The sequence below is a fragment of the Epinephelus lanceolatus genome, chromosome 9 (genome assembly GCF_041903045.1).
Source record: "Epinephelus lanceolatus isolate andai-2023 chromosome 9, ASM4190304v1, whole genome shotgun sequence".
Lineage (NCBI taxonomy): Eukaryota > Metazoa > Chordata > Actinopteri > Perciformes > Serranidae > Epinephelus > Epinephelus lanceolatus.
The window spans coordinates 34,538,740-34,548,650 of NC_135742.1; the positions used below are offsets into that span (position 1 = coordinate 34,538,740).

At 44.2% G+C, this 9,911-nt stretch overlaps 1 protein-coding gene across 1 annotated transcript; it reads right to left on the reverse strand.

Annotated features, from left to right (window-relative positions):
- Positions 1–507: 507 nt before the first annotated feature.
- Positions 508–8,727, reverse strand: neff1 (neuronal intermediate filament family member 1). Its single transcript, XM_033620335.2, has 4 exons — positions 6,244–8,727; positions 3,931–4,248; positions 3,298–3,422; positions 508–2,590 (listed from the first exon to the last, which is right to left on the reverse strand). The coding sequence occupies exons 1-4, from the start codon at positions 6,979–6,981 to the stop codon at positions 2,224–2,226; spliced, it is 1,548 nt and encodes a 515-aa protein (XP_033476226.1). The 5' UTR covers positions 6,982–8,727; the 3' UTR covers positions 508–2,223.
- Positions 8,728–9,911: the final 1,184 nt, after the last annotated feature.

The window sequence follows — 9,911 nt, forward strand, 5'->3', positions numbered from 1 at the left end:
GAAATGGAAAACAGCTGAACTGGAAGCTTTGAATATCCTGAATGCTAAACTGTGTTTGTCCGTAGTAATGATGGCCTTCCAGTCCACTGCCTTTCAGCCCAAAGGCATGCTGGGAAAGACTCCAGCTGCTTAATGACCTTGCAGGTATGAATGTATACCATATAAATATGAAATGTCACATCATGCATTACTGCAGGCGTTATTATTTTTTCCAAGGAGACTAATCATCATGTCAGTCACCTTATTATGTAAAAAATAACGCTGATGATCAGCACTGTGCATACAGATTGATTTCACTGCCACCTACTACATTTGCATGAGCTCAGCACTATAAAATACATTTAATGAAATTGTAATACATCAATATTAAGTCATTTAACTGCTGTTGTAAGCACTGAACAATTATGGAGTAAACTAATTATTACTATAATTACTAATTTCTCTTTTCATTTACAAACTTTACAAACTGTCCTATTTTGTGACACTTAAGACGCAGAGACGTGAATGTTTGGTTAATAAATGTCTTTATTTGGCTTTGAGAGGAATATCACTGCATGAGAGAGCAGCACGTACAGTCACAGTTGTATAGCAGAGGTCTGGAAAGTGTCAGCACTCCTCAGCCTCCCCAGAAACAAGTGAGATGGTAGTGAAAACGTGTTATTTTAACTTTCGGTAATGGTTAAGGCAAGTTTTTTTTAACTGAACACACAACAAGCAAAAATTTTATCCCATCCAGCAGATATTCAAGCTCAAAGAGTCAGGCCATGCATTCATGCCGTTGGTTGATTCATTTGTCAGACATAAGATCCCAGAGGACGAAACAATAAGCCACAGTGAAATAAAACAGTGCAGAGCAAAGTGATAGGAGGAGTTCTGGTGAAAATAGCCCTTATGTGCCACTCTGTAACATACAGCCACGACCCCTGCAGCATCTGCCCCACCTGCCACTTCCAGTCTGAGCTGAGGGCTGTCAGTGTCATCATCAGCTGCCTGACACCAGCAGCCACGCTTACCTTCACCGTGTTTCCTTTATCCAGCTAAATTAAACAAAAGCACCATTGTACATTTGTACAAGGAGAAAGAAAAAAGGTCGGTGAAGGGAAAGTACATCAAGAAAGTAGACTTGCAGATAAATATTAAACTCTGACAGGTGAGCTGGCTGATAAATTCACTGACAAATGAATCAATCAAAGGAAGGATAATTCATATTCCCAAAAAATTATATATAGCAGTAATTAAAACTCTACAGTTTTCATTCCCAAAGATGCACTCTCTCACGGAGAAGCTGCAGCACTCCTCCTTTGCAGCAACTGGAAATGCCACCCACCCTCACATTACATTTGTATATACAGTTTTTCCAAGCTCCAAGTTGCCATTATTGCCGTGCTGTGACACTGCAGTGAATTAAAGAGAATGAAAAAGGGACATGAACAGTTAGTGGTACATTTCTGTTTGCCGTGGTGGGATGAGATGCAGAGCTAGAGAGTGATGAGAAGAAGAAAGAGGAAGAGAAAGAGTGAAAAGCATTCTTCAGTGGTCGGAAACGTGGGGTTGGATTTACAGTCCAAATAGAAGCAGGTTTCCTCTGAACGCTCCCGCGTAACGAGCCGACACTCAGGAATGAGCTGGTAGAGCTTCGGTCTATGATAAAATCTTTAACTTACTCCCCAACTTTTATATGTAAAAATCAAATAGCACCGTAAAAGTTGGACTGGCTGTTACTCTGTGCGTTTATCTTAAAAGTCTGTGTGCTGACAAGATTGTTACTTTCAAGGTTTTGATTGCTCTTACTGTGAATATTGATCTTTAATGGCACATTTACTGTTGCTCATGTGAGGAAAAAATCATTGTTGCGTTTCAAACTTAAGAAACTTTGTGACATCATGCTAGCTTTCTGCACGTCCCTCTGCACTTATGGGATGTAAAATCATGACCTCAGTGGAGTATGTAAATGATTAAACTCCTCTGCCATCGTAATACATCTGTAATACATCTACTTCCTTCTAAAGCTCCTTCTAGGTCTAATAGAGTTTGTTCTAATCACGTCTGAATTACGGAGCAAACAGAGAGAGAAAAACACAGAAGGTGTGAGGTGAGGCATCTGGAGTGTGCAGAACTGTGTGTGACAGAGATGACGTGAACAGAGACCAGATCCATATAAGTGATTGATGGGATGAGGAATGTGTTATTGATAATGATGAAGATGAAGTTGACACAAGCAGTTTAGCTCTTGCTGTTCTTGCCGGTGGGGCTCTCCTTCTTCTCCTCCTTTTCTTCCTTCTCCTCCTTCTCCTCCTTTCCTTTCTGCTTCTCATCCTCCTCTTCCTCCTCTCCCTCCTCCTCCTCTTCCTCCTCCTCTCCCTCACCCTCACCCTCTCCCTCCTCCTGATCTTCTCCCTCCTCTTCTCCCTCCTCTTCCTCCTCCTGTTCTTCGGCCTCCTCTTCCTCCTCCTCGGGCTTGGCTTCAGACTTTCTGTATGCGCCTAGAGTGTAGGTGCGGGCTGACATGTAGGAGAATCCCGGGTAGCCAGACTGGACCATGGCTCCGCCAACGGAGCTGAGGCGGCACTCCTCGCCTTCCAGCAGCTTCCTGCTCAGACAGAGAGAGAGAGAGAGAGAGAGAGAGAGAGAGAGAGACGGGGGACAAGAGATGACGTCGCCTCTAGTCTGGTTTTGTTGCTAAAATTAGCTCAGTGTATCACTCCTGAGGGATCTAATGTCACTGGAGTATCAGGAGCAACACCTCCGTTGTCTGTCTTGGCACAGTTTCACAGAGCATTATCACAGAGGTTGATTATTGAAAGGTTACACTTTGTTTGACTTCAAAGCATTTTAAACACACTTTCTCTTCCTACGCTTTGTAGATATAAAGAGGAATTAAGTTAAAAAGATAGAGGGTTATGAGGTACAACAATGGTCTCTGGCCAGACTCAAACTGAGGACATTGTAGTTTTACACTATGCATCTTAAAACCAGGACACCAAACACTGAAGAATAGTTTCCTTTTAAAAATGCTTAAAATAAATGTTGGAGTGGAAGTAAAAGTTGTTGTTTTGACTGTATTTTCCAACAGTCTTAGTATCAGATGCAAACATGTCTCTAAAATGTAAAACAATTCAAACTTTCAACAACTAAAAAAAATGTTTTTGCTTGACCACCCTGCTTTGTTGACCTGTAAAGTTTCTGAAAGCCTAAGGAGCACGTTTCCAAGGAACTTTAAAAATATGATTTCCAGAGAAGAATAATGCAAAATACAATAATATCCATTACTGCTGAATTGTTTGTAATGTAGCCAACCTGTAGGCAGCAATCTCGATGTCCAGTGCCATCTTGACGTTCAGCAGGTCCTGGTATTCACGCAGGTGGCGGGACATTTCTCCTTTGGTGCTGCGCAGGGCAGCCTCCAGCTGCTGAATGGTATCCTGCACACACACATGCAAAACCATATTATAAAACACTGATAATTCATGCTCAAGGGAAGAGAGATAGATTGAAATGTACTGATAAACATCTAAGCAGAGACTTTCACTTTTGTCTTCTCCCACTGAACAAGGAGTGCGCTCATTTTTAATTTTAAAGTGATTCATAAAAGACAGCTCTGTAATGAGATGTAGGCCTACCAGGTCATCAGAGTACACCGTGACCTTGAGACTTAAATTGATTCATCTGATATCTCTAGCAGAATTCAAGACTATTGTAAATTCTGTGGTAAATACACCCCACTGTTAATTGTCACTGTTAATAGCCTACTTTATCCTTACGAGGCTTATAACACTTGTATTGATAACTGTTTTTAGTACTGATTTATCTGTTGCCTGATTTTTGTTTTGTCTGCCATCTTAGCAAGAAGGTCAACCTCCTGGTTAAATAAAGGTTAATCAAATCATAAAACACAATAAAACATCTCACTACCTTTTGTCATTTACGTACCTGCATCTCTCCCATTTCATTGTTATGGCGATCCTCTATCTCGGCAATCTGCCTCTCCAGGGCCTCGTTGTGGCCCCTGAGGGCCTCAATCTCCAGGGTGCGGGCCTGCACCTGCCTGCGGTACTCACTCAGCTCCTCCTTCGATTGCTTGACGGCATCCTGGTTGCGGGCAGCCGCCTCAGTCACGCTAGCAAACTTGGAGCGGTACCAGTCCTCTGCCTGGGCCTGGTTCCTGGCTGACAGGTTCTCATACTGAGCCCGGATGTCCTTCAGGGCGGCAGTCAGGTCCGGTTTGCTCATGTCCATCTCCACTGACACCTGGATGTAGGAGAGGGGAAAACAGAATGGTGTTTTTTTAATAGAAGTGCTCATTATTAGTAGGTTTAAACATCAGAGTTACACCTGTAAATAAATGCAGTCTGATTTAAATTGTAGTAATCAATAATTTACAGTATGAACACGATATGCGAGTATATTTGAGTGTAAATTCAGAATTCTGTTTACATGATTCATTGTACTGTAATTGCTTGTTGCACATATTTTACTTAAAGCTTATTTTTACCCTGATAAATCATATTGGGCAGTGTAATTTGAAGAAACACACTAGTTTTCTCAACCTATTAATTTTTACCATGGATGATGAAACAGCCTTTTAAGCCACACTGTAGCTAATGAACTGACCAAACTATGCAAACTTAGAAATAAACTGATAATCTACCTGTGCTACAGTTAGACTGTATTTCTGATGGTGACATATAGCCTACATACAGTAGCCCTATATATGTCCTAGCTGAGCAGTGTGTTGATGCGCTGCTGCAGGATTGATGAATCGACTGCTGACTGGGGCTTCTCTGCCAGAGAAAGCTGTGTTGTCAATAGCTTACATGGCAATAATATTCCCTGCAGGGAAGAGGAGAAACCCTGGAGAAATCTACCTAGCAACCATCACTGCATGGCTTACTCAATATCCCCTGCAAAGTTGATGAATTGATTGCTGCTCAAAGTTGCAGTGAAAGTTGCTGCTGCCCTCAAGCACTTGTCATTCAATGCATTTAGTGTCTTATTTTTGTTTTTTAGTCCACCTGCAGCATGATAAGCTCTAATACTACCCCATGGCCCTTATATTGGTACACAAATCGATATTGTTGATGGTTATGTCAATGAAAGTAACTTATGCTGGAGCTCAAGGCAGGACATAGCAAAACTTTTTCTTTTTTTTTTTTTTGTTCAAACAGTGAGTGTATTTTCACCACTGTGCTGCTGTTTAGCTTGAAAGATACATAAACAAAACTGCTAGCGTACCTCACAAGGTTTGTCCTGCCTGCTCCCCCTTGGGGTGACCACACCCCTGGATTATGCGCTATTTCTCCGCATTTTTCGCCCTCCCTCCCCCCTCCTCTGCCCCCCTTCCTCGCCGCCATTATCCCCAAATATTCGCTAGCTAATGGCGAGACTCGAAGGAAATTACTCAAAGTTTACATTTACCTTGTTGCATTATTTATACCTATTTGAAAAGGCAGCGCTTTGACATTGAACTCACATGATATTACGGCGGAGAAAACAGTTTTAAAACATACTTTGTTCACACCGGTGTCGAGCTAATTGCTAAAAAAGACACCTGCTTTTAGCTAAAACATCTTGAAGTTTCCACGGGGGCGTGACGGAGCGCGCGGGACGCTGCAGGGACGCTCGAGACCTTCTGTTTCTATGAGAGGAGGAAGGAGGGACGGCGCGTGGTGCTGAAACGGAACTGCAGTGCCATCAATTATCCAGTGCGCAGTGTTCAGTGTGAGGAGGACGCAGTATGTCGTACACACAGAAAAACGGTTCAAGACTGCTCATATACTTTAACACTTTATCACTCTACTGTGGCAGCAGGTTATTGAATACCTGAACTACTGCGGGGAAGCTGCTGATATACAAACGGTAGCCTGTACAGCTGTACATTATTTTACCAGCGTCTATGTGATAGCTGGTGCTTCTATTGTACGTTTTACAGTATTTTAGGAACGCTGCAGCCTAGTGAAGCCATAAAGGAACACATGTAACTTAAACCATTGACTTTGGGTCTCTGTAAAGTCAGTCTACACGCCGCAGCTCCTGCAGTATTATACTTAGCCTACTTATATGTTGGGTTTTTGGTGAATCATGTGTGTGTGTGACATTTAAAAACTAAGTCCATGAGGACTGAGGAGTGTTTGTGGCAGTGTGACAATGGAAATTAGAAGTTGATTATAAATCTGACAAGTGGCCCAAAGTGCCACCTGTCAGTGTGTGGGCCCACAGGTCATCGGAACACAGTGGGGTGTGTACCTGAGTGGCCTGCAGAGACGACTGCAACTCCTGCAGCTCCTCCTCATGAACTTTCCTGAGGAAGGCGATCTCATCCAGCAGCGACTCCACTTTCTTCTCCAGCTCCAGGCGCGCCAGGGTGGCGTCGTCCACGTCCTTCCGGTAACCCTTCAGGGTGTTCTCCGCCTCCTCGCGCAGCTTGGTCTCCTCCTCGAGCTTCTCCCTCACGCGCTCCAGCGTGTCGTTCATCTGCACGCAGTCCAGGTGCATCTGGCTCCTCTCGTGGGTCAGCTCCTCCACCCGCGACCGCAGCTCGCGGATCTCCTGCTCGTACAGCTCGTGCAGGCGCGAGGGCTCGTTGTTGCGCTGCCGCAGCATCGTGACCTCTGCCTCCAGGACTTTGTTCTGCTGCTCCAGGTTGTGCACTTTCTCAATGAAGGACACGAAGCGGTCGTTGAGGCCCTGCAGCTGCTCCTTCTCGTTGGTGCGGATGATCTTGAGCTCGTTGGTGACCGCGGTGGACTGGGTCAGGTCCATCGCGGAGTCCGGTATGGAGAAGACGCGGCCGGGAGCCGCTGTCCTGCGGTAGGTGGTGGAGGATATCACGGAGGGGGAACCATAGGTGCGGTGGCTGCTGCGGTATCCCGCAGAGTGCGCGCGGGACGGGCTGCTGCCCATACCCACGCGGCCGGACCGGGGGGCATCTCCGAAGATCTTCCGATAGGAGCTGCTGCTGTAAATCTCGCTGGAGTAGCTCATGTTTCCTTTAGCTTGGTGGTGGCCGGTCCTACTGCTCTATACGGGAGAGAGAGAGAGAGAAAGTGGAGTTCAGGAGTGTGTGAGGGTGAGTGTGTGAGCGAGAGAGAAAGTGAGATGCGAGTGATGTCTGGCCTGAGCAGGTGCTTTTATAGTCAAGGCGCCGGCGCATCATTTGACGCAGGGACTACAGAAGACGAGGGGAAACCTGCAAGCTTTTGCAGAATGCCTCCTCCCTCTGGGGAGACACGAATTCACTCATGCAGCTCCCCTTTTCTGCCTTGTGGCTCAGGCATCAACACACATCAACTCTAAATGGAGATCACGTCATGTATAGGGGCTAGTGGTTGACCTGGGCGCTTATACATCCATCTTACATTAAGTTAACTCACGACTTCCTTTCATCTTCTGACTTAATGACTTGCAAATAAAATCAGATCACACGTGTAATCTCATTTTCCCACTTCATTTATTTTCCCACAGGACTGTCTCGTGTTACCTTAGTCCATACTGCCCACTGTCATTGCAGTTTTCTTTGCTGTCCCAGCAGAATGGCCAATGGGATCGATGCGTATAGAGCTGTGCGCCACAGAGTGTGTTCTGTTGCTGCAGTCTGCATCCAGCCGCCCTCATCCCCCCGACCTCCGCAATATCGGAATACGGGATGAGACTCATCATAGTGGCCTGGTTCTTGCACTCCCATATCATCGCAGTCTCCTTCACAGCCCGTGGAAACATCAGTGATGGATTGGTGATTCGTTACCCAGATGTAACCGTGCGTCAGCGTCATACTGCATCACAACAAATACATGGAATAATGAGAACAATATTTAGTTATGATATTTAAACACTACAGTTCTCATTGCAGCTACCACAATTCTGTGTTTCTGCCTTTCCTCCCATATAAACTCTCTATAACTATAAGAAGGTATGTTCCCTTAAATGTAATGGGGCCCATAAATAATCTTGATTTCTCAGACAACCAAAGGTAGATAGAAGTTGATTTTCTTTGGATGGGTTAACATTATATCCAACTGCATGAGATGTATACAGTTGTCCTGAGCCAGAGTGAGCGATCACTATACACTATTCAGTCTTAGTTAAAAAGTCTGATCTGGTCTGGATGGCGTTCAAGTGCTGCGCAGAACTGTCGCTGGCCTTGGTCCTGATCCAAGCAGGAGGCAGGAAAGGGACCACGCCCCTGCAAAGGAGACAACCCCCACCCACAGGACTGCAGCCTCACCACCTCAAAAACACCACACAAGGCGCCTCTAGTGCTCCTGTTCACACAGTCAGTCTGGAAAACAGCCCAAACAGTGGATGTATGCAACACAGTCACTGCCAAGTCATCCTCAGTCTCCACGGACCTTTTCTGATGATGTTACTTTTAAAATGGGGATAAGAAAATAGTTAAATACAAGTCATCTGAAAAGTATAATCTTTTTTAAGGGTAAAGTTTTCTTGTAGTCACCTACTTTATTTGGCATTGAGTCTACAAATATTGTCATTAGGAGAAAGTATTTCCAACACAAGAACATATCCATTAGGCTACAAATGACACCTGTCTTCAGTTCTTGTCTTTAAACACAGAATCTTTCTTCATTATTAAGCGTGTTGCCAGGTGATCTCATCTCTAGAGTCGTCTTTATTACCAGAAAACTGTCAACGTGTCATTATGTGTAATATATCTTGTCTTTTATCATTATTTGTAACTTGGTAAGCAACATAAACAGTGTCATTAAAGTAGATAGATGATATTGGAAGGAGTCTTTTGATCTTTTATTAACACATGTTAACCACTAGGTGCTGCTGGAGCATCAGTGGTACTTCACACATGCAGCAGACCTGAGCTGATGCTGAGCACGTGCAAACAAAAACCCCATCCTCACTCTTGTTTTACTTTCATGTCAAAATTCGTCATACTGAGGTCATTGCCATCACTAGGTAGCCAGTTTATTAGGTACACCCAGCTTAAACTGATTCAGTCTTGTAATAAATCACCCCTTAATGAAGGTTCTGATGTTTAGTTTTTGTTCAGCCTGTTTAAGAGAGATGTTGATTTAAGTGTACGATCATTTAGAGGATGTTGTTTGTGGTTTTACTGAACTGTATGGCAATATACCGGCAGGTGTTTCTAGTATTTTGTCCATCTCATTTATATCATTAAGGGTAGGCTAAATAACAAACACCTCTCTGAGTGTATAACTGTGTAAATGCCTAGACTTGATTTAACGTCATGCATTTACGCTGACCAGTCAGCAGCCTGAAGGTCGATAAGAGAAGACAGTGGGGTACTGGTCAGCTTTCAAGGTCACTCAGCTAGTCAGTGTCCACGACGTAAAGCTGCAGGGCACCACTGATGATATACAAACACACCACATAATGATAACTATTCTCCTCACACCTCATGTCTCAGTTTCACAGTGAGGCAGAAAAATTTAGAAATCATCACTGATTTCAGACTGTATTGAGTGTGTGTGTGTGTGTGTGTGTGTGTGTGTGTGAGTGAAGTTTGCTCACCCAGCCATTTTAATTATCCCTGGTAACAAAAGGGTTTACTGAAGAGAGAGGATGCCAGTGACTAAGCAGAAATTGACAGGTAGCCACAGCTGCTTGATGTGTATCATTACGTGTGTTGCTCAGCCTCACCGTTCCCCTTTATAGTTCCCAAACAGCACAGCAACAGGACAGATGCCACCTTTATTCATTCTGTTTGACTGTAAGCATCAAAATACTTAGTAAAGTGTTACATGCCATCAAATCCAAACTGCTGGGTCTACTGCAGTATCATAAACTGACTTTCTGTTCAGTGTGCAGGTGCAGTGGGCAGTGTTTTGGCATCAATAAGCAGCTGCCACATTAACACTGAGACAACAGTGTAATGACTGTAAACAAACAAGAATGCAGCTGAGCAGTCCCATTGCCTTTTGCTT